Source organism: Elaeis guineensis, chromosome 11, assembly GCF_000442705.2.
Source record: "Elaeis guineensis isolate ETL-2024a chromosome 11, EG11, whole genome shotgun sequence".
Classification (NCBI taxonomy): domain Eukaryota; kingdom Viridiplantae; phylum Streptophyta; class Magnoliopsida; order Arecales; family Arecaceae; genus Elaeis; species Elaeis guineensis.
In genome coordinates, this window is record NC_026003.2 from 114,446,221 (window position 1) to 114,474,214 (window position 27,994).

At 36.3% G+C, this 27,994-nt stretch overlaps 1 protein-coding gene across 1 annotated transcript; it reads right to left on the reverse strand.

Moving 5' to 3' along the window:
* Window positions 1-84: 84 nt before the first annotated feature.
* Window positions 85-27,994, reverse strand: LOC105054046 (AP-2 complex subunit alpha-2). The gene is made up of 27 exons (XM_010935427.3): window positions 27,604-27,994; window positions 24,883-25,014; window positions 23,941-24,066; window positions 19,884-19,946; window positions 19,707-19,804; window positions 19,404-19,611; window positions 16,938-17,009; window positions 16,764-16,856; window positions 15,822-15,923; window positions 15,549-15,646; window positions 10,403-10,484; window positions 10,071-10,159; window positions 7,619-7,724; window positions 7,442-7,507; window positions 6,102-6,208; window positions 5,908-6,012; window positions 5,666-5,786; window positions 5,378-5,554; window positions 5,056-5,295; window positions 4,695-4,775; window positions 4,346-4,510; window positions 4,166-4,252; window positions 3,933-4,058; window positions 1,588-1,668; window positions 1,443-1,514; window positions 804-883; window positions 85-728 (listed from the first exon to the last, which is right to left on the reverse strand). The coding sequence occupies exons 1-27, from the start codon at window positions 27,733-27,735 to the stop codon at window positions 566-568; spliced, it is 3,072 nt and encodes a 1,023-aa protein (XP_010933729.1). The 5' UTR covers window positions 27,736-27,994; the 3' UTR covers window positions 85-565.

Consider the following 27,994-nt stretch of genomic DNA (forward strand, 5'->3'; position numbering starts at 1 on the left):
CGAACCCTTTGCACCATCTTAAATCACTATAGCATAGACGACAACTTGCGATGAAAAAAATGCATATCACTAGTCACAGGAAACTGATGAAATATCGTGGTCATGAAATTGCAGAGGTTACATCTCAACAAGAAAACCAAGAACCATGTTCCAGTTTGCTCTACCGTTATTGAATACACATAGATGTGGAATTGACATCAAAGGAAAAACTTTTACAATGACCTTCCAGCAACCAGTAAATCTAATACATTTCTAAACAAATTACAGATATTCAACCACCAGACCTTGCGAAAAAGGGATTATATAAAGAAGGAGAAAATTACACACTATGATAATACCTCAATAAGGGGCCTGAAACAGCGACCCCAAAAGAATTTAAGACTTTCCTGGAGAAAATCCAACTAGAAACTATGCTGATCATAATGAGCTTGCCTTTGTCCCGCCAGCCCTTGCACTCACAGTCCTTTCCCAAGCATCCTCTCCTCTAAAATAAGACTTTTGCTGGGGCCAAGGGCATTCTCTCGAAAATCAATGAGCATATCCAGACACTACTGCTTAAAATACATCAAAGAAGACCAGCAAGCATGGCACCGGGATCATTATATCCTGCAGGTGTGATTGGTGATTGTGGCTGTAATGGAGCTGCAGCAGGGGCAGGGGCGGCGGCGGCAGCGGCAGGGGTTGATGCGGGCATCATGATCAAATATTCCTTGATGAACTCCTTCAACCTATTATGACAAATGCTGATAAAAATCTTCTAGTAGGGCAAACCAAATAAAAGGAGAGACAAGAGACAGACATACTCAAATGTCAGTGTTGGATCTCCTGATGCAATGGTTATCCGGAGCTGGGTTCTGTCTGATGGATCCGTTTCAACTCTAATCTGGAAAAAATAATTTTTAACAAATCTATTAGATGAAAAACCAATAGAACTTCAGCTTGTAAGATAGAAGAATTTACTAGAGAGTCAAAAACTAATTCAAATTTAAACTGGACTTATCCCACAAACAGGTATAGAAGGCTAAGAAATTAGGAGCAGAATGTTGATAGAGGGGGGAAAAAACCCAGAAAAACTCAATGACTCCCCTTGACAAGAAGGATGCCCCTTAATTTGACACTACATAACAAACAGCGTAAAGCAACAGGGATAAACAAATCGGAATGGAAAGCATAAAGCAGAATCGAAAGTCCTTATAGACATGAAGTACAAGACAATTTACTAAAATTGGAAAGCAGTAGCGACTGCATGTGAACTCTAACCTAAATATGTCCCAAAGCAAGAGATCCACCTACATTAAGTACTGGTCCCTAAGCTTCCCCAGGCAGAAGGGAATGCCCTCAACAACCCAGATATCAAGTGTTATCCAAAGAAGTTTTTAGTGATTCAGGGCAACATGGATTGCTGTACCCACAGCAGGAAACAGAGATCTTCATTTTCTTACCAGACAAAGCATTGCTCGAGTGCTTTCTGAATAGAAGGTAGTGCAAGCAACCAGATTGTTCGGATTTGTATCCTGGTAAAGAACGTTAACGTTTAAATATTTGAAGTAACAAAGGCAGTTGAAGTTCAAAAGAATGACAACTTACAAGTGCTGGAGTAACTCCCAAGTGAAGGCTAGCAAACAAGTTCGCCATTTCAGGAAGAGACATCGGTTTTACACCTCTAACCTGTTCAAATGATCACACGAGGTTCACATCATAAAAATAGTTCATGAAAACATCAATGTGCATCTAATTTATTACTAGCATAGAGGAAAAAAATGCACGTAACCATAAGCAAATGTGGTATTACACGTTATACAGGCTAATGCCTGTCCCAGTCCTTTAGGCCCTTGGGCTTAGAAGTAGGGGTATGGCATTAGTGATTCACCTCAAGAGGTATAAAGTGACATTTCGTGGCATGCAAAGGGCACAAGCACTTTAATACTAGCAACAGATAACTTGATTGGGTACAAGATGAGCATTTATTAACCTAATAATCACTGAATGCTAAAAGACAATAGAGACAAGTCATACTCAAATCTTGAATCAGAGTAAAGCAAGAAACTGCACGAGTTATCACTATGACTGCATCCAAACTCATAATGTCATTAATATCTGACAAAATCTATCATAGATTTCTCAATGTCAATTAACTGGAATATTATATGTTCGTTTCATTTCATTCTGCTAATGATTTTTCTAACAATCGGAGCAATCATTAGACTAAATGCCTCTTTAATTCGCACTATTCAGCATCATGGCACTTCAAGGTCCCTAATCATCTAATTCTGCAGAAAATTAGACAGTAAAAAAATTAAAAAAAAAAAAGAAAAAAAGGAATATTGACAAGGTATGTGAAAAAGCAGTTATAACAGGCTAACAGATTAATGACTTGAACCACCTTTCCAAACGAATTGTTAATCAATCAGTGAATAGAGTAAATAGAAAATTGCCGAATTTAAAGGATGATTTTTGTTTTTTAGCGTTCTCTTGAATTTTTGGTGTGGTTTTTCTGGCCTACCACTGTATGACCTCTTTATTTTTCCAATTGTATAGCCAAGAAAGACAAAGTTCGAACCCTTCAAAATTTGACATGAAAACTTGTAAGGTGGTGCATGTTATTAATTGGGGAGGGTTTGTCAGATTTCTGAGTAATGAGATGAACTAGCAAATTAATGAAATGGCTCTGAAAACCTTGATTACCTGAATGGGGTGTCAGTGCAATCTAGGTCAGTGAACAGAGAAGAGAAGCTTTATAAGAAATGCGGTAGCACCTAGGAGACAAGTGGTAGAAGAGAGATTCTGAATATGGTACGGCAATGATAATTCCAGTCTTTTGAAAGTCATTGCAACATCCTACAAGCAAAATAATACAGCAAAACACCAAACTGCAAAGGCATTCCATAAACCTCTCATCTCCTCCCAAATTTGGGGCTATTTTGCAGGTTAAAAGGGTTGACAAAGATAACATGGTCAGCACATAGTATTGCTATCAGTTCACTGACATTCCCCTCAAATTTCTCTTAAAATCAACTGCCATTGTAGATTATGTGCAAACTGCTAACAATAGCTTTATTTGGTATCACTGTCTCAGGAGCAACAAACAAATAAAAAAGCGTTCAATGGAACATGATAGTTGTTTCTTTCTCAATGTCAATCTAATGGGCCTTCAGTAGTATTGTTTCATGGAACATTCATGATGCCATCAATCCTATTGAAGCACAAACCCTTGCATGAATTAGTATCTACAAATGACTTCCAAAACCTGAAAAGCAAAAGAACATGGGTTGGATGGCAACTAGCACATGGGCTCTTTGCATGGTGAAGAAATCAAGCATGAAATGTTTTAATTGGCTGCTTCCACGAACCAAAACTCTGGCTAAAAATATCACATCACTCACAAATCTACTTCCAAAATGAAATGCATCTATATGCAAGGGTTCTATAAAAAAATTGAAGTAAGAAGATTCTTAAAATAACAATTTATCAAGCAGAATCTTTTCAGATTTGTTTGGTCAGTGTAACCCAAGGTTCTTAGAAACAGTGAACTTTTAGGTCGAATAGATTCTTAAAATCTTATGCAGTTTAGGATGGGAAACTTGTTACTGGTCAAGTTGTTTTCAATTTCTGGTCATGCTTATGCAGTGTAACCCAAGATGCATTAATACATCCATCTTTGTTCTCTACTAACTCTATCATCTACCCAGCCACTTGAGTGGGTATGTATCTCATATGAATTAAATTTTGGATCCCCTGGATGACGAGAGAAGGTTTCCATGTATTCTCCTGTATTGCCATTTTAATCCTCCCAATTAGCAAAAGTTTCAGTGCTATCATCTATCTTTGCTTAGAATATCAAAATGACAACCTAAAAGCACTTATTATCTATTGTGTCAAACTTACACATCCTTGTTCATCATCTGCCTTCAGAAAGGAAAGTGCAAGCTTACCACTTCTTGAAGCTTCAAAGGTGGTCCAGACAATGCTTTCCACTGGAGGAAAAACTCTTCAGCAGGGAGTGATATGGGTTGTAAAAATTTGTTCAAGACAGCTGGAAGCCGTAGCTTTACACTAGCCTGAATGAAGGAAATAAAACATTCTATCATAAATCAGGGGAAAAGGAGACATCAGATTAGAATTATAGACAGAATTTATTAGAACTAAGGTCAGAAGTAGGGCAGACCATTGCAGTTCCAAATTTATAGGAGAAATCAAGAACAGCGACATCCCTGCTTGCTCGAAGATTCATAACTTCAAGCGGGCATTGCACCTACGACATGTAAGGAGGAAATTTTGGACCAACAGACAAAAAAAGAAAAAAAAAATCACTCGCCACAAGGCAGTACATTGTCGTGTTCCTGACCTGTGCTCTCGGAGGAATAGTCTCAGGTACTAATGACAGTTCCATCTTTAAATGGGTTGGAGGCAATATCAGAGCTCGCACAGACATGAGAGGTGAAGTATTCTTGTTTCCCAAGAAAAGAACAAGACGCCCATGATGGGCTCGCCATTCTGCTTTTATGCCAATCTAAACAAAAAACACAGCAAAACAAAATAACCAAACATTTAGGAGAACAAGGAAAGCATGTGGAAGAATCTGAATTGCAATATAGCATAGTTATCTACTAAGCATACCAATAAGAACAAATAAGCAGTATCGAGCTTTTTATATGCCAATTATATCCATGTAATGTAAATTTTGGATAACAAACCTGAATGTATGGATCCTCATATAACACACCACTGTCTTTCAGGCACAGTGCATGAAACCTTTCTGCAATATTCACAATTGGCTGCAGGATAGGCAAAGAATTACTTGAACAGCACAGACAACCGGAGGAAAGAAAAATAAAAGAAAGAAAAAAAGAACAGGGGTGTATAAATCTAGGATAAGAGGATAACTGCATTGTTTGTAGAAAAAAAAAGGAACTTATTTTCAAGAGTAAGGAATGGTTCCATTAAAAGATTGAATGCAAAATAATCTGCATGTTACATGCTAAAAACAAGATCAATGGAGGTACCAAATATCTGACAAGCTTGGAAAGTTGAAGGCATGGAAAAATTATTCGATACCTGAACTGAGTTTGATTGATCACCAACGGTTGCTAATGCTAATGCACCTGCAGCATCAGGAGTAGCTTCCAAACCAGGGACCATATTTTGCTCTGCTGAAACTGCAGCAGCTGGAGGGCCCTCTATTGCGAGAGGACCTAAAAGATCTCCCAGGATATCTGCTGATTGGGTGGATGCTGGATCTACTGTGCTGACAGTTCCATTTTCTTTGGTCAGTCCTTGATCGTGGGAACTAGCTTCCTGCATATATCCCCAACTTTTAATGGGACTAGTTACAAAATGACTATTTGCAATTCCATGAACAGAGAAGTGCAACTCTAACCATATTCTGACTTGGCATTCTGACAAGGCCTAGCTGGTTGACCGGGAGAGATCCATTGACAGGCCGTTGATCAGTTACAACCAGCGCATTTGATGTCTGCTGTTGACTCCTAAGTTTTATGGCACTTTGCTCTGCTGTATCAACTTCAGCATCTTCAGCCTTTTTCAGCAAAGCAGACTGGTTTTGACAACGGTAAAGAGAATTAGTTTAAATGATGACACCTGAAGCCTATTCCTTCCATCAGCCTTCTCAATTTGTATAAAGCTCTTGTTTGAGAAATCATGGTACCTGTCGTTCGGGAAATTTAGGCATTTCAGCCAAAACATCCATTAAAGCTGCACCTTTTCTACTCAGTGCAAAATATTCAACTGCTCTTTGCTGTATCTCGACATCAATATAACTCTCATATCTGACCAAAATGCACACGGGTAAACTTTCAGAGTTACGCTTATGACACAAAATTAATAATGAGAAGCTAACAGAACACTTGTAGAAATCAAATAAAAGATGAGATAAAAGTGAGACTTTACTTTTTGAAGATCGCCCAGATTTGTTCCTGCAATTCTGGATCAGGAGGTTGAGTGTGCATCAATATTTTGGCATATGTTGAAAGAAGAATGGCAACCGTGGGCATCCTGAAATACATGACATTCTTAATCTTGTAGAAGAATACAACAATGTTATAAACCGCAGATAAAGAAAAGGCAAAATGTAGTCATCTTACGATACTGTCGGAAGCTTCTCATTTATAATGGCAAATATTTCCTTAGGGCTACAGCTAGGTCTTCTGGCCAAAAGGTGGCTGTACTCCCCAAGAATATAAGCACTGACCTGTTGCATGAGTTGCAATAAATAAGATTTCTGCAGAACTACAATACTTGGTAACAGAACATGATTGACAGCTTCACAATAGAATGCACCTGAAGTGCAAATTAATACTTCTCTGACCTAGAAATTTTTTGCCATGTCACAGATGGAACAAGTCTAAAACATAAAATACCAAAAAACTTTGCCCCAGGATCAGGAAAGGTATGTGTTTTGAAATACAAAGTTTTCAACCTTGGACCATAGCAACGTGAAAAATGAATAAAGCTTTCAAGCCCAGACCTAGCCCGAATAGAAAACAAATGGCATGGCATATGGAATGGCGGGTCAGGTTCTATATATGTCTCTCATTTTGGACTTCAGAAAATAAACCTACCAATATCTTCCCAAGAATTTATTTTCTGGCCAAAGACTGAAATTATGATTGTGCTTGGTTCAATTATATATCAACACAACCTAACTACAATCCTAGGTATTGCAGTATAGGCTTGTGAGTCATTTCTTGAACAAAGAGTTTGCCATCATGATGGCCCATGCATAGGATGGACAAGCATAATACAGTACGAAAATAACAAAAAAAACTAAACAAGAAGGTGAAGGGGAGAGAAAAGAAGGAAAGGGGTAGTTGGGCAGAGAGACTAACGAGGTAAAATGAAGTACTTGTTATCCAGTATTCTTTGCAATAAGCAGTCACAAATAATAAAATCTGGACCGTTGCAATGACTTTCATATGAAGAATCCAAAACCACTTCAAACAGAACCCTAAATGGCTTTGGCAGTTGCAAACCCAAAATATCACCCAAATAAGTTCTGAAAAAAATTCCATATATAGTTGGAAGAAGACCAGAACTTATTTTTTATGTCAAATACATTTCAAAACCAACTGCAAACTGAAGTCCTTAATAGAAGGCCTTCCTAACCATCCTTAGTTTCCTTTATTAGTAACAGAATAGGTGTTTAGTATATAAAGACTTCATCAGCTTGTATCAGAGTTAACTTGAAGTTGTTAATTTAATTTGGCTAGTTGGAAGTTCTGACTGTTTTAAAGATTCTTTCTAATATTTAGTTTGAAATTCTTTCACATGAACCATGTACTTTCATGTGAAGGACTAATCAGGTGTGCTCCAAGACAAAGCATGTTTTGCATGCTAAGCATTATTAGATACTTTACATAGTCAATCTATGTTGAAAATCTCTGACAGAGAGAGAACAGAAAAAGACTGAGACAAGATAAAACACCTTGACCATTGTCTCATGCAAAGCAGGCTTGTCAAGATACTCCCTCGCCTTGGCTGCTGCATATGGCTGATAGGATACAAGAGTCAGGTATGCCAAAAAAAAAGATGAATAATGAGAGTTTAGAATGTCATATTAACTAAGAAAAGAATTAATGTTGATCACAAATTGATTAGAGACCTGTAAATCTTCATTGTTGGTGACAAACTGAACCACACGATACCATATATCATCACTAACAAAATCACCTGCTTTGTCGATCAACTGAAGAATGACATCAACATACCTATAAAAAAAAAAAAAGGATTAGCAATTAGAGATCTGACCAAGACATGAAAAGCTTGGAAGGTAAATAGGCATTATGGAAGAAATTATCACAACTGAGATCCCACATAAGTCACTTAATCACCTAACCATCTCAACACATATTTGTAGCCAATTGTATCCACACATAATTGTTAGCAAAAACCTGCTAATTAACCATAGAGGACTTTATGTGAAACTGAAACAAAGAGATATATCATCTGCTTTGCAAGTTTCATGTCTACAACTACAACTAAGTTGTACCAAACCCATTTAACTTGGACCTCCATTTTTCAGTGAATACTAAGGTTCAAATGTTCCTGGACTTCCATTTTTCAGTGAATAACTCTTAAGGTCCAAATGTTCCTTCTCCCAGAAGTGTACTTTCTGAAATGGTCAGTGCTACTTACAGTCCACGATCTCTGGAGCTGAGAGTTACTGTTCTTGCACTAGATGGTGTATAGGTTAAAAGGGTACAAATGTATGGACACCAAAAGCAATGCAAAAGTACTAAGCTGACTTCTCAAAACAAGGGAAGACAGATTGATCAAGGTAGAGAGAACTATAAAACATCAATATCCCCGTAGAAAGCAGTTATAGGTCCCTGAGGGAGATCGCAAAAGCCATAGCTTTCATAGAATATCCCTCAATAACATCACAAGTATTCTAAGGAAGCATGAGAGGCCTTAATCACACAAACCATTACTCCAACATTCTCAAGCAATGGAGGCATAATAACCACTAAAGAAATTCTCAGACAATTCTTAAATACTTGTTTAGTCCCTAAATGTAAATATAAACCAAGGTTTGTATACTGACCCATGCAGGCCGATACCAGGCTTATCACATCAACCCAGTAAAAAAAAGGCAGCCCAGTACATGAGCTCTACCATTGTTAGGTCTAGGGAAGGTCAAATGTACATAGCCTTACCCCCATGTCCGAGGACGTGTTTCCATATTTTGAACCTGTGACCTCCACATCACCATAAAGCAACCTTACCATTGTGCCAAGGCTCGCCCTCTAAAAGTATCGGTATGGTGCAAGGATTTCATAAGGAACCGGGTAGTATAGGACTCCATAAGGTATCTATATAGTATAAGGACTCCATAAGATATAGTAACGAACAAGATCTGTTGTACTAGTACCAAATACCAAACTGGCAGCTTACCAGTATGGTACAATTTGGCACAGTACACCCCATACCAACACATATTATGCTATTCTAGGTGACAGAATCTGTACCATGTCACAATGGAATGTCATATCGAGCCTCCCTAACATACCAATACCTCACCCATATGCTACAATAAACCCAGTACCCAGCAATGTGGCTCGGTACAGCAAACCTCTATCAACACATGGGTATAGTTACTGTCCAGCTATCTCACCTCCAGAAGCATGTCATGTATCAATTTGAGGTGTATTCTACCAACATGACCCATACTTGTAAGCTACCAGTACAGGGTCTGGTGCCGAGACTGAAAAGCCTTGATGCAAATAACAAAGACACGGGCTTGGCCTGTCTAATTGAGAACCATGCTGACAAGGAATAAAGGGCAAGAATATATCATATCTTATCAACGAGTATGCAACATACATACTAGTTATAAACTTATAATAAAATGACCAAGATGTGTAATCAACTTAGGCTTTAGGTGGTTGGTAAGTACTGATTTTTTTTCAGTTTACACCTTATGTTCCTCCATGAATGACAGAAGATGATGTTACTCCAAATAAAACTCTTCTATTCCAACATAAAGAAAGAATTATTAACCTCTTTTGGTATAATTGCCATTTGAGATTTGAGATAATAGATATCATGTGTTATCATTTCAGATAAGTGGTATTAAATAGTCATATCCTAGATGAGTACATATCCTTCGGCTGCCAGCCTCTTCATGGTATCGTGAAGATTATGCTTCACAAAAGGACTCACTTTCAACTTATTTTTTTGAGCAATAAGGTGGTAATGTGCCACCATCAAGGTTTGAACCCTGGGCCTCATCCAACGGCAAGCTCTTACGAGAGGGATGCCAACCAGCTAATAGCTATTGGGAGGCTCACCTTCAACCTCTAGAGCTATTCCTTTGGGGTGGGGGAAAACAAGTTTCCATGTCCTATTTTCAATGAGAAAATTATAATTTCCTTCACATTGCTAGCTAATTGTTCTCTGACCAAAGTAATGGAATCAAAATCCTAAAGCATGCCATCAACCCTTAGAACAAAAAAGAGTAAAAAAAAAAAAAGAAAGAAAGAAATATTAGGACAAACACTCCTTAAGTATGAAATGGCTTCATATATAACCAATGTGAAAGTTGGTAGTCTTACCATGAAAGATCTGGAGCAAATTTTTCTGCTAAAATGGCAGCTTTTAGTGCCAGTTCTTCACGCATTGCAAAATCTGCTGTGCTAAGATACTGAGGAAGAAAGAAAGCGAGTAAGATAACTTTGATTCAGGTGTCAATTGTAATATACAAGACATATTAACTAATAGCTCTTCGCCAAATCTGCTATGCTAAGATATCAAGGAAGAAGGAAGAGAGTGGAAATCTTTCATAATTCAGGAAGCAACTGTAAATATACAACATATATTAATTAGTAGCTATATGTAAGCACTTATTCAGAAAAAACTCTTTATATGTCACAAGATTCAATTGTACCTGCAATAACTCCTCAACTATATCCTTGGCATTTGTCACATCACACATTCCATAAAGCAAATCAAGAGCACGTCTTCTAATACTGCAAATATAACAACAATACAAGGAACAAGATTCACTATTAAGATAAGGAACAAATTGCATTCATGCAGGAGAAAAGGCATTCAGTAAAATGTTATACAATAGCACACCATGCAAGTAAAATTACAATTTATAACTGAACTAATAAACATGCTTAAGCACCACATATTTCTTTAAAAAAAAAAAGGACTAACATTAGAGCATACCTGCCAGAATATGTGCTCAAGAAGGTAATATCCAAATACATAAATAAGAAGTCATGATAGATTTCATTTCCCAACAGCTAAAAACAAATTACGGCCTAAAATTTGTTACGATTGGTTTTTACATCTATACGCCATAATTTAAAATTTGTTATTATTGGTTTTTACATCTATATACCATAATTTAAGCGTATACATACATCATAATTAACAGACCAGGAAAATATTCAAGGAACACTGAAACATGAGGAACAACTAAATTGACAGAAGTTTGGACAGTAATATATCCATATGAAGGAAGATAATGAGAGCAATGGTTAGAAAAATAAAATATTTTTAGTGAAAATAGAAGCTTTTTCTTTTTTTTTTCCCCTCAAAAAAAGAAAATGGAAGCTTTTCTTAGAAAAATTTGAGCATGTTCAAAGCAATGTAATTAATGAGAAACAATATGGAAAGAAATGAATGACTAGGAAAAATCAATATCTGGAAGCACCAACCTAATATTCCTTTTGAGAATTTGACTTGATTTTACCAGCCACTAGGCAGTCAGATTTACATTGTCCACAAAGCAAAGCCAGAGGGACTTGGAGGTTTTAGCCTTTGACGTCAGAAATTCTTTCAAAAAGGTTTTCAAATGCTTTGAAACTGCATCGACGAGAGTTCAGAAGAAGAGAAACGACCAAATCACTAAGTCTCGGTCCAGCTAAATACAGGCGAAAGCATTGACAAATACAAATTGCATTAGAATTCCATTACAATGGTATATCTATATTTGGTTTGGGTCTTATTTATTTTTACCTGTTTACTTGTTCATTCTCATTCTGGCACTGTATAATATAGCTTTTAATTTTTCTTTTAGTCAAGAAAGCCATAACCTACAAGTGCTGCCCCAACTATTCAACTGGGTTTTATGAAGACTTATTCACCAAGCAGTCTATTTCAAGCTTTTTATATCATTTCTAACAACTACCAAACATGTTACCTCAGATCTGCTCATCCTTTTCCTACATCCTTCAACAAAAATTAATGTACACCTTGTTCTGAACTAAGAAAGCTACAGTTCTATGTTTCTTTCAATCAAAATGGGTAATAGCCAAGTTGTTGCACCCCTTCTCCACATGGCAGAATGCCTTGCCTTTGAATCCTCGTGGTGTAATTTCCCACATATTTGGCCTAGATAATTATATTAGGTGGTTCTCCCACTGTATTCTCAGGGGGAAAAAAGGCTTACGTATCTCACGTTTGAAAGAACAGCTACAGAATTCTAGGATGATGCCATCCTATGGGAAAGTGGACTTGAAAAGAAATAAAATGTGTTATATTCTCAACAATCGTCCACTTCCCTTTTTTTCCCTCTTCTACCTCTCCTGGTAGTTATAATCTAACAAAAGAAGGCCCCATCATTTAAAGCACTTGATATGGCAGTTCCTAAAACCAACCAAATACAAATAGAATAGAGCATTGTAGCGTTAACATGGTACTTAAGGCCAGAAACCCTACTAAGTGGTGTCAATATCCACATTTCATAAGGATAGACATTGGGCAGGCAATTAAAATGTCCTGCTTGAAGCCAACATCCTCCATCTCAACTATTGTACTCTTACTCCAAAAGGTATGCCGAACCGACCTGAACCAGGCAGTTCAGCCCATTTCAAACTAAACCAACACCAACCTAGGATGGTTCCACAATGCAGGTCGGTTTGGCTTATAAATCCTAGTAAACGGCCCTGGTTCAGCTTATAAACCCGAGGGATCACCTTGCTTTTTTTTTTTTTTTTTTGAGAGATGGCTCGCCTCTTCGAGAGCCTTTGAGGGTGCTCCAGCTTTCTCCACTCCCTTCACATCGCCTCTACTGTCAAGTGTCAACCTTGTCTTGCTCATCATCAGAGTACCTCACGACTCCATAGCTGCTCACTCTCACACACAGGGATGAAGGCCCTCGTCGTCATCTGATCCTGAATCAGATCCTTTCCTCATCACTGTCATGGCATCGCTCCCTCACTAGATCTATAGAAGGCCTCCTCCCAATCCAGCCCTCTCTGGCATAGGTGAGTCCTCCCTCTCGCACAGGGATGAAGGACTTTGTTGTCGTCGCCGTTGCGGCATCTATCCGTCCCTAAACCCACTAGATCATGTGATTATGAAGCAATTATGCAGGAGAGGATATTCTGGCTTATATTAGGCTCTTTTCATATTACTCAAAGTTACATTAGAGGTGCAGCTTTGGGGACCAATCTGTGAATCCAAATAATCATGAGTATTAATTCATATACAATAATATAACTATGGGTCTGACTCAAGACATTGCGGACATTGGGGAAGAAAACCTTGGTGTAGCTCCAAGCCCCGTATCTCTGAATTTATATATATTACGAGCATTCATTGATGATATTGACAAGACAAGAATTTCCTCACTTTTTAGAAAGCCCTGCATGGCAAATCTATTATAGCCTTGCTCAAGAACTCGATTCCATGCTTTCTTTGACAACTTTTTCTCCTCAAACTACACAATGGTGGCCCTAATAAAACCCTTCTTATTTTTTAGAAGTAATTCATATTTTAAAATTGTTACTGATAGTAGAGGTGCCTTTTTAGTTATCATGGGGTGGAATAGGAGGAATAATAAGAAATTAAGTTATAGAAAGACAAAAGTGCCATCCTCCATTTGACCAACCACTAGCCATGATATTGGCTACATATGGTGATTCAAACAAATCAAACCTAGTGCCCTTCAGTCTCCTAATTGATCATTACAGTTAACCATGGCGCTGGTGGAAACCTTGCAACTAAGTGTAAATGAAGGCGCAAGCTTATGGCTTAGAATTGGCTTAAATGTGTGCTAGTCAACATCATAGGGACAAGAATATATCTATGTAAAATATGTTTATATCATAATTATGTTTTCTACATATGAGAATAAATAGTTATATGTTACCATAAATAGCATGCATTCTATAATATATTTTATAGAATAAAATAATGTATTATCACACTGGACTTAAGATATATCAATAAAGGTTTTAAGTACCTGAACCAGCCATCGACCAATACGAGCATACCAAGAGCCAGTGTGGTACACTGATCTAGTACATAGGATCGGTTCGAGGGGCATACTTAGCACCTATTTTCTACCAATCTGTTATAGTACTGATGAAGACAGTACTTAGAACCTTGATATAAACCAATATAATATACCATAATTACAATATATGTTAACATTCTGCGATAGATGATATAATATAATATTGCAAAAGATATTCAATATAATACAAATAAGTGAGGGTTAGCAAGGCTTTATTTCCATTGCTGCCACTAGAATAGAAATGGTACCTAAACCTACGGTAACCAAATTCCACCATCCCCCTGAAACAGTCATCCTTAGACAAGGGGCATCAAGCAGAATAACAATTGAACCTTATTCTGAGTATAAATTATGGTGTTTAACTGGGAACAACAGTTTCCCCTTATCCACCGCTATTTCCCAGACAAACTACGCCGAAGTGTTCCTCAGGCTAACAACACAAATAAGTTATTCTTTCCAAATCAATGGCCTGGAGGATCAAAAATAGTTTTCAATGACTTAGAGGATATTACTATGGGGAAATGATGGATAAATAAATAAATTTTAATTTAAGTTAACATTATACCGGACAATCATATCATAACCAGGCTCCCTAGTTACAAAACTTTCTACTTGTGCTTCCCTCCCTGAACATTCATGAGCCCATCATCTACTAACACCTTTTTAGTGATGTTACATGATCCGAAGATATTCATAAAAGTCAATAAGCAAAACTTTAATGTATAGTAGCATTTTTCCGAGACTTTTTAGAGTCATTTTTTTATGACAAGTATCACATCCTTTTCATAAAAAATATACTTTCACTGATAAACTGCAATGCACTAAGAAGCCTGTCAGGTTGCTTGCTACGAGGGATGCTGTATAAATGGAGCTTCATGCAGTTGCAAACTTGCAATTCTAGTATTTCAAATTACAAGTTAGCTGTTTGCTTGTTTGTGGTGAGAAGTAAAACTGCGTATGGTAATACTGTAAAATATAATACATTATTAACGCATACTTGATAGTTTACTTTGCATGGCTATCAAAAAATTTTTTGTACCATTATACAATATATTATTTGCTGAAATCTTGCAAATAGCCTTAAAGTAATACAGTTGCCCTTACATGTGGAATACTAAATCAAATGAAGACAAGCACTGGATTTAGTTGTAGATACTGGAATTGCAGCAAGTTCAATCACATGCAACCAAACAGGCCTTAGATAGATAACCACAACCTTACGTGTATGTCCAGACCATAACACCGTACATATTCCCATAAAATATGAAGTATGATTAACACATCTAAAATTTAAACAAAATGTCAGATCTAATTAGGATTTCATCGTAAATGACTCATTTTATTGACAACTACAGCTATTTGACGTTAGAAAGAACAGATACAGCAGGAGGAGACAAAGTGTCAAGTCAAACATGCAATGCAATGACATATTTCAACAATTAGTTATATTTTCTTTTAAGAGGTAAATTGGATTGGTAATTCACATAAAATTGCCAATTCCCTTTTAAATTAAACAAAGCCCTGGCAGACCTCCGTAATTGTTAGAGTCCAAGAAAAATGGATTGCTCATTAATATAAGGAATGAAAAAGACTATAAGAACCAGATTCATAGACTGCAAGCCAAATTTCCAAGCCACAATTATGAAGCAGTGATTTAAAAATTTGAAGCAGCAAAGATCATGAGAATGCAGAATTTAACATGAATACGTGCAGATTGCTCCCAACATTCCTCACAAAAACAAACACGATATTGTACTCTTGTAAAGTGCCCAAAAACTACCTGATATCGGGATCTTTCAAAGAAGTAATGATCTGTGCTTGATGTCTTTTAATAATATCTTGCACATCTGTGACCAACAACATTCTGGTCATGTTCTCCTGCATCAATTATTAGAGTTTATGTAAGAATGCAGCTGACATATTTCAAATATGGCCAACAGGCTACAGGCTATCTTTAAAGAACTTCAATATTCATATACCTCCATTAGTACGAGGGCCGAAAGATCAGATGTAAATAAAAGTTCACATCACACTGTTGTTTTTGAACACTTACCAGGCCAAGATATCGAATATTTGGTTCTCGGACAGCTATAAATTTCCCAAGTAAAGCCACACACTGAGACATCATCTCCTTTTCAGCATCAAGATGCATAACCTGTATAGATAAGGAAGCATGGAAAATCATTTTTGTTACCTAATATTCTGATGCCTATATCAAATATTGATTAATACCATCAAGCAGTAAAATTTACACCACCCTACAAAAAGCAAGATCCTATGGTAAGCATGCACGTTATTTAATGCAGAATTTTGACAAAAACAGCAGAAGCTAAGATAGTCAACAAGCATAAAAGAAGGGGCAACTGTTCCTGTTTGACTTTGTAAAAGGTAACAAAATTTAACAAGCAGGAAACTCGATAAACAGACTAAGCTGAATAAACAACTATAACTGCTAAGCATTTCACATCAAACACCACAGGCACGCATGCAGAGAATTATTTTGTGATTGTATAAACACATATGTCACTGCAAAAACTTAATATCTGTACAGAAAACCACCTTCAATAAAATTATAATTATATATAAGTGAAATAATCAATCAGAATACAGTCATTTCTTAGGCATAAAACAACTTACAGAATTAAATTTTGAAAGCAAAATAGATAGCTCTACCTTTATGTAACTTGACAATTGTTTCCTATTAAAACATCTTGAAAGACAACTATCGAAGTGTCCAACTGACTCAGACTTGGCCTTGATAGTTTTCACTTATTAAAGTCAAATAATAAAGAATCAAATTTTTACCAAATGTAGACATTTTAAAAGAATGCAGATGATTTGTGGCAGTCCAAATATACATGTAAGAGTTTCATAAACACCCAGGTTTCATCCAAGTAACATAATAGGATAGTGTGGTGTAAAACATGCATTTAATCTACAAAAAGCTAGGTCATACTGTGCACTTACATGCACCAATCTTAAGCTGCAAACTTACCAGAGCAAGGGCTTCAAAAAGAACAGCATGTGATGCATTGTTCTTGTTAACATTTTTAACAACATCAGTGCCCATCAAAATACGTTGCAGAACCTAAAAAATATGAAATGTATATTAGAAATTCTAAGCTAACTGAGCATATTGTGACATAAACTATTCCAGAAAAAGCCGTACCTCAAATAAAGCTCTTCTGGTACTTGGATCTTCAACAGTTGGAAAATACTGAAGAGCCCTCATTGTCTTTACCTGCATCAAGTAAAATATCAACTAATATGTTGTGATGATTTTTGTTATACAAAAGTTTTAATCTTCTTCTGCAATCCTTTGCAGCAAGCAACATGGCTAAATGAAGTCAAGGCCTACAAGCAGCTGCCTTACAAAGTGCACAAAAGCAGTAGGCTACCTGAAACAGATCTCATGGTAATCAATTTTTTCGTGTTCCATAGTGTCCCATCCCCTTAACTGTATTATTTGTTATTGACTTAGAATCAATCCATCTTCTAGTTGAATAAACTCAAAAATTCTATATATGCATTGTTATGTTGATTAATATAGACATAAAAGTTTAAGGACATAGGACACAAAATGGAGTCCTAATAACTTATGTGGTAAAGAAGCTTCAATCACAAATGTGATAAATCCTGTCCTCCAAAATAGAATCAATCATAAATGGGATAGATCCAATCCTCCACTCATAAAAATAACACTTCTACAGAAGAACTTACAATTTCATCTAAGCATTACGATGAAGATATGCTAAGGAGGCATGCAGGAACCCAAATCAGAAAGCCTAGGCTTAGGAAATAATGGATTCCTGAGGTAAACCATTTTAAAAACACTTGGAAATTACATATAACCACTTGACTGCACCTAAAATAGAATTAAACCAGGAATTGCATACTGCTTCTTAAAAAAAAGACTCGAACCCTGAGGGGGTCAAAAATAAAAGATGTGTGACGTTTCTAGAACAAGCTAAAAAAGAATCATTCATGGTGATTTAGCATCCAATGTGACTTGAACATACGTGTAGGCACAGCCTCATGCACATGTATAATGTATAACAAATGAATGTGCTATGAGGCATTTATAATGCCATGGTTCCATTGTAATGGCTTCTTCTCCCAAACCATCAAACCATTATTTACAATTATGATGGAAATAATGTTATTTGCCAAGTCCGGCCTTTGGCTGTCTTTTTGGAATAAGATAATGGATGTTACAATGGCCACTATTAGCCTTTTGTAATGCAGAATAAGTATAACTATAAAACAACAAGTTTTTTTGATTATATGACTGCTCATAGAATAAACTATTGTCTTTAAAATTGATATGGAATACTTTTATTGAATAATTGGACTCTATTTGGCTATTTTAAAATCTTTTTAGCAATCTTAGTAATTATCTTCTCCCTCTTCATCTTGAGACTCTTGACATATGTAGGAAAATTCTGGAGGGTTTCTCTTAGGCTGCATAATCCTACTTGCAAACATATAGTAATTTGCCCTACCTGCTAATTATCCTTATAGGTTTCATAGCAGGCCCTTTTTTGTCTAAATCAGCCTCGACTGGGAATGCACCAATTTCTATAGGGTTGGCATTGAGATGACAGTTGACTGCATAATCCTTGCATGAAACCTTCTCTGCTAAGAGTCATGCTCCCCATATTTCCTTGGCATTATGCAAGCCAAAGAGGAAAAGTAGCCAACCGAGGATTTTAATAAGGATTCTCATTCATTGTTTAGGATCAATTCATTTCCTTTCAAAGGAATCTAATAGGTGTATGATTAGATCAGCCAAGCCTCCATGAAAGGGATTACAGCTCGCTGTTTCTGGGGGCTTGCTGGAGCTGTACATGAGATTGAATAAAAGTGGATGAAGGTCTCCTCTTTCCTCCTCTCCTTCTTGCACTTGTTATTCTCACTCTTCTTATTCATATCTATTTTTCTCTTGTTCTCATCTATTATTGTTCACTCTCTATTCCACTGTATGAAAGTCAAACAGAGTTAACATCGTTCCAGATCTGAAATTAGATCCAAGTCAACTTTCTGCTGTTATTTTCTTTTTAACAGCAGATCTGTCTTCAAATTTGAAGCTGATAGCTGTTACAACTGAGTGAAAGCATGAAGATTGTTATATAACTCCGATTAGATCATTCTGAACCAAAATTGGTGCAGAATTATCCTGTGTCCTTTCAATCTCAAAGAGGCTACATCATATGGTAGACATGGAGAACACGTAGAAGAGGCATACTTGCAATAGCCATCGCACAAGGAAGTGCCACTCTAAGAAAGTAGCATATAACCTTCCTATTCCTCCTTCCCTATCTTCTATCCTTTCTCTCTTATTTTTTCTAATCACTCCAGCCAATCAAGAAGATCATCCCTGATATATGGCCTTCAGGGTCTATAGTTAACATACTTTCTCACTGAATGGTGACCAGAATTGGAAAGATGACGAACTTCCAAAAAAAAAAAAAAAAAAGATATAATGCGCAATCAATTAATAGAACAAGTGACAGAAATACATGCAGTTATACTAATAGTCATTAGATAAAATTCATAACCATCTCTTCTGTCATTCAAATTATTGGATTTTAGTCAACAATTAATATTAAGAATAAACATAACAGGATACACAGACCTGAAGCCAAGGAGACGGAATTCCATAGTAAGTATATTCTTGTAGGATATCTTGGTTCCTAGCCAACCGCTCTAAAATTTTCACACATTTCGGAAGACAATTCCAATATGCTTCAGTATGATTCGAGACCAGTGCAACAAAAAGGCTCATGACAGATGTCAATACTCCCAAATCACGTTCATCAAGAAGCTGTGACATACGATCAGACCTGAAAATAAGAAAAACGACCAAACATACAGTTATGCATGCATATACCTGTGCATGTATGCATGTAAATTTATATACATATAAGTATATATTTACCATCCATCTACATTGACAACATCCGGGTTCTTCCTATAAAGACGCAGAAGGCATAGAGCAGCTTTTTTTCTGACTAGCGGTCTGCAGCTACTTGAAATCTGATGAAGATAGTAGCTCCTTTTCATTAATACCCCTCACATAATAAGAATTAGGAATGAAAAGTTCTGATTATCTTACAAGTAACTTTTGGACATCAGGAGCTAGTGATTCTGCAAACTCCTTCCCACCAATATTTCCTACCTGCAAAGAACAAGAGAAATTAAAAGAGAGAGTCACAAAAAAAAAAAAGGCACAACCAAGAATAAAATAGACAGGCAATTTTTTTTTAAAAGGTTATATATTTTATTGACCACCTGACATAACAGAACAACAGGTTCAATACTTCTTTTTGTATTATTCCACCTCAAGTTCCTATATTTCTTCCATTTTTAATTGTTCTTCAAGTCCCGGCCAAAGTGGCTAAAAAATGAAATAATTATCTTCATCAAGTTACCAGATTAGCTTAATTTTCTTCTAGGACCTACTAAATTTCTGTCTTGAGCCAAATTAAGCCACAGGCTTCATGTGTTATATTGTGGGATCTAGATGAACTATGGTAGTATACTAATGTATATTTGTGGGTACGTATGCGCCCATTCCTCTAGTTGATTTTAAATACTTGCCCTGCCAAAATTCATCTTTATTTCACTCTTTCCAAGCATGGATTGTTTCTAAGTGAACTCAACAAATAGAATGGCTCTCATTAGATCCAAAAAGAACTGGTTCTCCATTACTTGATTCCTTAATTTGGTGGTTATGAGTTGTAGAGGAAATGATGCCCATGGTATGTCTGAAGAAGTAAACCTATGCTAACATCATGATACCAATAACTTCCAGGCAATGAAAACCACATTGATTATTAATAAATTTAAATGGATGACATGCATCACTTTTTTCAATCACTTTTGAGACCACACAAAATTAATACAACCTCTGATAAGTAATATAAGTTTGAAACACCAACAACAATTTTGAATGTTCTTTGTTTCCCAATTGCACCTAGCATGTAAAAGAGACATCATATTGAGATGCATCTTGAAAGATGAATGAAGATCCTGACAATGGTTTGACCAAACCAACAGATTATCAAATATCTAGTCGAAAAACATCTCTGTGCGGATATGACTAATGCTTGCATTCAACACCCATAATTATGCTGCCAAGCGCCAAGATTACACTTAAGTCAAACAATATTCACCACAGTTCAGATTCTAAGGAGCAGAAATAGCGACAAATATGAACACCCAATGTTGGCATCGAGCCGTCAAGGAATCAAAATTGGAGTCCATGTGGAGCCTTAAGATCCTTGCTCTACGATATGGTGAAAAAGAAAAATGAATGAAGCAGATGATGCTCAATGGTGACCACATGTGTGTGCACATGCTCATGTGTACATGAATTATATGATATTGAAGTAAGTTGAGCAAGAAACCATGCCAATGTTAAACAAACAAACACCATCCATACAATTTATCTAACTCGTACAGAAAAAATAAAAATAAATAAAAGAATAAATCATTGGATGTCATACGGGACATGAAGGCATTGGATATAATTTTATAGGATATTATACTATCTCTACCATCCCCTCCCCCACCTTTTAAACTCAAGGGCATCATCACCATGAATTTTCTGTTAGACTAACTAAAACACGATGTCCACGAACATGCACACACACACACAGGCAAACACATGAAAACACCAGCAATGCAATTTATGTAATTCATACCAAAAACACAAAAAAATAAAAAATAAAAGAATAAATCAGTGGATGTCATTTGAGACATTGGATATAATTTTATAGGATATTATACAATCTCTAGCACACCCTCCGTCTTTCTACACTCAAGGAAGTCATATACCATAAGTTTGCTGCAAGACTAATTAAAACATGATGAGAAAGTTTGTTCACCAAACATGGAAGAAGGAAAACTTGGAAGGTAACATAAAAGACTGATGAAGAGAAGAGAAATGGGTTGAGAATGACAAAGGCATAAGATTCAATACTGATGCAATTGATAAGTTAACACACTACAGGGACAATGCTGGTGACAGTGTAAGTTTCCAAGCAAGATAAAGTCATATTGACAATGGAAGTGTACCATGATAAAGGCAATTGGATGAGTTCTAATACATATAGAGTCAGGCTATTGCAAGAAGTGCTGCATGTTACCACTAATGGCCATGAATTCTCTGAAAACAATACCTTAATCATGCTACAGATGTAAGCTAGGGATGGGATGACATGATTGACAAAGCAATAGAAAAATCACCAGTACACAAAATGAACTAGAAGCAAAACAAATTACATGAAACAAAAATTTTAAATATGATGCCAAGAATCTTCAAGCACAGAAAGCTGAAGGAATTAAATAATGAATATTGTCAAATGCCATATAATTGCCAAATTATATATGTGGTATATTCAATTCTAACCACAAGGATGTCCAGAAAATGAGAGATCTAGTGCGCATTTGTGGGTTGCCATGGTGTGTGTGCAGACCCTGGGTTTATTGGTGGTGGTACAGAATGAATAAGGGGAAGTACTTGCGGGCAGTCATGGAGAAAAGATGCAAAGCAATCAAGGTTGTGATATGACAGGAGTAGGGGTGCAAACAAGCCGAGCTACTCGCGAGCTACTCGAGCTCGACCAGATTCAGCTATTATCAAGCTCATGTAGCTCAAATAGTTTTTATAGTCAAGCTCGAGTAGCAAGATATTTTGATCGAAAGCTCACGAGCCCATTTACGTTTATATAGACTTTGAATGAGATTATTTTTATTTATAATATATATTATTAATATATATATATATATATATTTATTAGTAAACTAAAACTCAAAGTTAAGTCGAATTGATCTCGAGTATTGTCTTTTTTCATCGAGCAAACTCAAGCCTGGGATATTAAGGCTCGATCGATTTCGAGTCAAATTTCAAGCTGGAGCACTCTGAATCAAGTCAAGCTCGAACTTCGAGCTACTCGACTTGACTTGACTGAACTGCACCCCTAGGCAAGACCCATCATCATAAAAATTAGAGATCGACATGTTTTAATTTCTCTAAGGGAAATAGCTTTTGCCTTGAATGTGCAACTTGTATGTGTCTGTGCACACATCAAAAACTGCTTGACATTCCCAAGAATAACCAATATCTACCTTGATGCCAAGACACATGGTTGATCATCCAGATTAATGATACATGGTGATCATGATTTACATATCTTGAAACACATGTCAACCAAGTAGTGGTTTGAATTTTCTCAACAATGAATTAAAATAAACTATTTGCCTTGTTATTTGAAAACAAGATTTGGTTGGTTATCATATGATGCAAGAACATTGCTTTTATTGTGTCTAGTCATCTTGAAGAATGCACATCATGATAAACATGTGGATTCTCAATTTGAATGTCCCAGCATACATTTTGACTCTAGGGCTTGACTACTCAATCATGGCCCAACAACATTAAAGAAACACCTTACATGTATACTGTTTTATTCAAACTTTTCAACATTACTTGACATTTACTTGAGAGTCAAACTCTCTCTTTTCTTTTTTCAAATTTCGCCCTCAGCCTTGCAGTAGTGCAACTGAATTTATAACACCTTCCTTCTATCTCTTATCATATAAATAGTCACTGGTGGCCATCAACAAAAAAACGAGCTTATTAAATCCCTCAATCATATTACCATTTCAAGTAAACAAATCCTTACCGTTAATACACTAAACTCTAATCTGTTTTGCTAAGTTGGTTTAACACAAACATAAATGTCAAGATATCCAAAATATTGTTGCTTTTGTATCCAAGTATGCATGTACACATATGCATACCACACAAGAATGGCTGCATGCTGCAGTGCTTGCTTTTAAGAAAACTTGTTGTATCAAAGCCAATAAACATCACTCCATCCAGTAGCAGAGTTCATGTTGGTCATAATAATTAACATGTTTGAAACAAGTTCACCGATGAAGCATATGGATCCATTCAAAGTCCTACTAAAAAGTATTAAACTAAATTTTTATAAAGTATAAAGGTGATGAGGTTTTGGTGAAAAAGAAACCGGTGCTACAGCATAAGTAATTCTTGTGAAGGCAAACATACATGCACAAAGAAAATTAGTTTTAAACAAAGAGCCATCAGATAGAGCCTGCACAAGGGGAAAAAATTCTCAATAAAGGGGACGGCAATATCATACCATTGTAAGTGCCAGGCATTGGAAGGTTTCATTTCGCCCAATGATGTCATTGCGTACAGTATTTATAGCCATTCTTAGGAAGTCATAGTTCTCATTAAGTAAGCAAGATGTCACTATGTATCCCACCTGCAGCATCATTCAGTGACATATAAGGAGAAAGAAAAGTTGAAATCAGTGATATATCATTTTCAATGAAAGTTAGCTGATATCTTTGTGCATCACAGATGAAAAATTATATCATCATCAAAACTTATGCAGCTCAAAAGTTCTAGATTCAGGATTTTAGGCAACAAGAAAATTACTGAGTTTGAAATTCCCATCACCAACAATATAATTAGTTCAGCCATTCCATGAAAAATCAACATTTGATAATGAACAGAAACGCAAGGACCATTGCCTATAAAAACAATTATTTGCGTACACTGCATTTATATCTAATTTTCAGCAACTAACATCTAAAAAGAGTGAATGCCACTGATTGCATATGGAAGACAGCAGCAATTGTTGTAAATAACTTGAGAAAGAGATCATGTGAAAACCAATAGAGAAATCTACACCATGCATATAGTATTTTGTTTGCATATGTTTGTGGCAGCAGCTTGTTTGTATATGCAACAGCTTTTGAGGCATTTATGTCATATAGTAGGTATGATGGGTACTTTGAATGTCATGTTCAAATTGCTACGCTGTCTGCATAGAATATCTTTGCTCAGCACACATGCATGCAACAGTTTAACACGTATACATGTATTAATAATCTATATTGCCTATAAACCACACAGCACCAAAAGGTTGTGACATTCTAGAATGATAAGCATCCCATATTCCACAAAATGAAAGAAAAGCAGCCTGGTAAAACAAATATAGAAAAGCTGGAGAGTTAATGAATTTAAGGACCTTATGCAAGATAAAGCTGCAAAAATGGAGTAAAGAATATGTTACCTGCTTCTCAGGATACTTTGGTGCAGATATTAAAGAAACAGCCTCCATATGACCAAAATCAACATCATAGCCCAGCATGTAAATGTAAAGCATTTTCCACACATATTTCTTTTTTTCATAAGGTGTCAAGCCCTGTTAAAGAAGGTAAAGTTTACATCTCTATGTTGTACATTGCAATTGAATCAAAATTTTAGAAGCATGAGTAACTCAAATAGAGGGTTTCCAATATTAACAGACTATCAGAAACACGCAAAACTCAAAGATAGGGTTTCCAATATTGACAGGACTATCAGAACCATGCTAACCTCTCAGGGTCTGTGTGCAATAAGGTCTTTTCTTTTCCACCTCCCTCAACAAAAAGGTGAGCAAGAACAAGGAAATAAGCACTTGGCTATCAAATTTGGTTAGCCAATAACTCGAATAGAAGTTTAAATAAGTCCACGGCTCTTAAAATTGGTTAATACTTTGGCCTGAAGATGCACCTTTTTCAAATTAATCAGAGCCTAAGAGATTACCTCAAGTGGTTCCAATAGTAACAACAATTTTATACTTCATGATCGTCAATATAACTTGAACTAAGAATGATGAAACATAAGCTAATAAACTGAAGTCTGCATCCAAGTAGCATCATGGAAGCAATTGTAAGATCACTGGCATACAGGGGCCTAATTGGACGATAATCATCGATGATTCTTCTTGCTTAATCCAGCAATTTTTCTAAGATAATCCAGATAGACCTAAAACATAGTTTTAGGTTCTAGGCAAAACTCAAACACCAAAGACAAACCTTTTGGTTTAACTCAAAATCAGTCCAAAACAATGTCAGTTTTCAACGTTTGACTCAAATAAATATACAGGGCCATCTTTATGGACATTAGATGCTTTTTGTGGGCACTCATTCATTTATATGAATCCAAATAAGCATTTTATCGAAATTGGACCCAGATTGTGCAAATTTTAAGAAAACAGAAGCATTTAGGTATTGGATTCCGACAAATTCAATAAAAAGGTAAATCTTCAAGGTTCTAGAAATGTTTAAGTTTTTTTTTTTTTTTTTTTTTTGAGGAAAAAATGTTCATAGAGTAGATTGAAACTACTGAAGAATGATCTTGCAAGCTCTGTGCTTCAGCTTATTTAATTCAGACACAAACTTCATATATAAGGTATCAAATATAAAACCTTAAGAAATTTGTGGCATACCTTTCAACCTAATTCTCATTACTATAATATTTTATATTTATAATCTTTGTGTGTAAATATTCATTCATGTAATCATGAAATATATGGATATCTTAACTTTGTACTTTTTTTAGACATGAACATGAGTACAAGTCATATCATATAAGTTCATCCTTTTTATATTATTGTGCTGTCATAAGTTAAATTATCATTGAATAGTGAATTACATCTTACCCTCAAACAATATAAGCATGCTTCATAACATATTGACAAAATTAGCCTAAAACTACAAAAATTGCATCTTCAAAGGTCTCAAACTATGTGAGCCATTTTAAAGGATCTCTATTTATATTATCTTGAATTATTTTATTTACTTTTTACTAATTTCAATTTTCGACTTTCTGATTGTTATATTAAAAGCAGGAAACTTCTGCCTAGGTTAATGTATGTGCCTCTCAGAATCTCCCAGGAAGGTTGTTCCCATAACCACTCCTAATTGAGATAACTTGAAACTACTGGAAGTAATGCTCATTCTGCCCCACTAGAAAACCAAGATGAGAAGCAAGGTTTTAAACCTCTTATGAATCTTAGTATTGATTTCTGTAGTGTCTCAATGACGTGAACCTTTTGATAGGATTAAATTTAGCAACAGAGTCATTTTGACAAAGTTATCATGGACTAGAAAGTGTTATATAAAATTATATCATATTATTCTTTTTTCATTACTGTATGATTTGTGATCTAGATGGTTAACACTTGTTTTACTATAACCCATGGATCATATTGCTTTAGGATCAAGTTACTTTTAAAACCAAATGTGAGTAAAGTCTATACAGTGGAAACATTTTCATTATTGACTTGATTTTGTGGAGAAAAGAATTTTCATATTCAAGGCTCAATAACAAGAATCTATTAGTTTCACTTTTGGGAAACAAGATACCTTCTAAGTGATGGGATTTCGTTGAGGCTCTGCTCAAGGAGAAATGAGACTTCAGCTCTTGTTAAAGAACAGATTTCACACCAATAATTATCCTTTTTTTTTCATCTTTTTGGATACCTCTAATCTCAAAAGCATAAGAAAGGGTAGAAAAGATTTGAACTTGATGTCTCATTCAGTTTCATTCCCATTTGGAGTTTCTCATTTCATGGTATCACAGTTCGCAACCACCATTTGAATTTAATGTCAATGATATATGAAAATTACCCCCTTGAGCACCCAAACATCAGCCGTAACCACAGTTTCACCCCAAGCCCAAAGGTTAAAGATGCTTCCAAAGCATGCCGGAAATTTGAGTCCACTTGCTCTAACAGGCAAGATATTGATGCTTTTGTTTCTAAAGAAGTAGTTCAAGTACGATAATGGACGGGGTGTTTTAATAGATCATCCAGATATATCCCAAGAATTCACTCAAGAATCTAGTGACTGAGAGCACGTATGCACAAAACCGAGGCTTTAAGCAAAATTAAGGCGAATCAATAATCTGAAGCAGGGATGATCACACGAAGAGAGGAGACGAAGGGGGAGAGGAAAAAAAAGCCGACCTTCTCATTCTTGAAGCGGGTCCGGATGTTGCCCAGCTCCTTGTCGACCCTGAGCCGCTCCTGCTCTTTGTTCTGGCAATTGCGGATGTCGCTGATGAAGACGGAGAGCCCTCTCATCCCCGACAACGCCATCGCCTCCTCCTTCGATCCACCCTCCCCCGGCGGATCAGATCACGCGCGCTCCTGGGTCCGGTCGATAGGAAGGCGCCTCAGATCCGCCAGATCTGCAGCCGAAGAGAGAGAAGGGACAGGAGAGAGAGCGATCGACCAGCACCCACCGATTTCGAAACCCTAGAACGGACCGAAACCGACCAAGATTTCCGTTCGGAAGGATAGAGAGAGAGAGAGAGGACCCGGGGGGGAGGGAGAAGACCGGGAGCTGAGCAGCTGA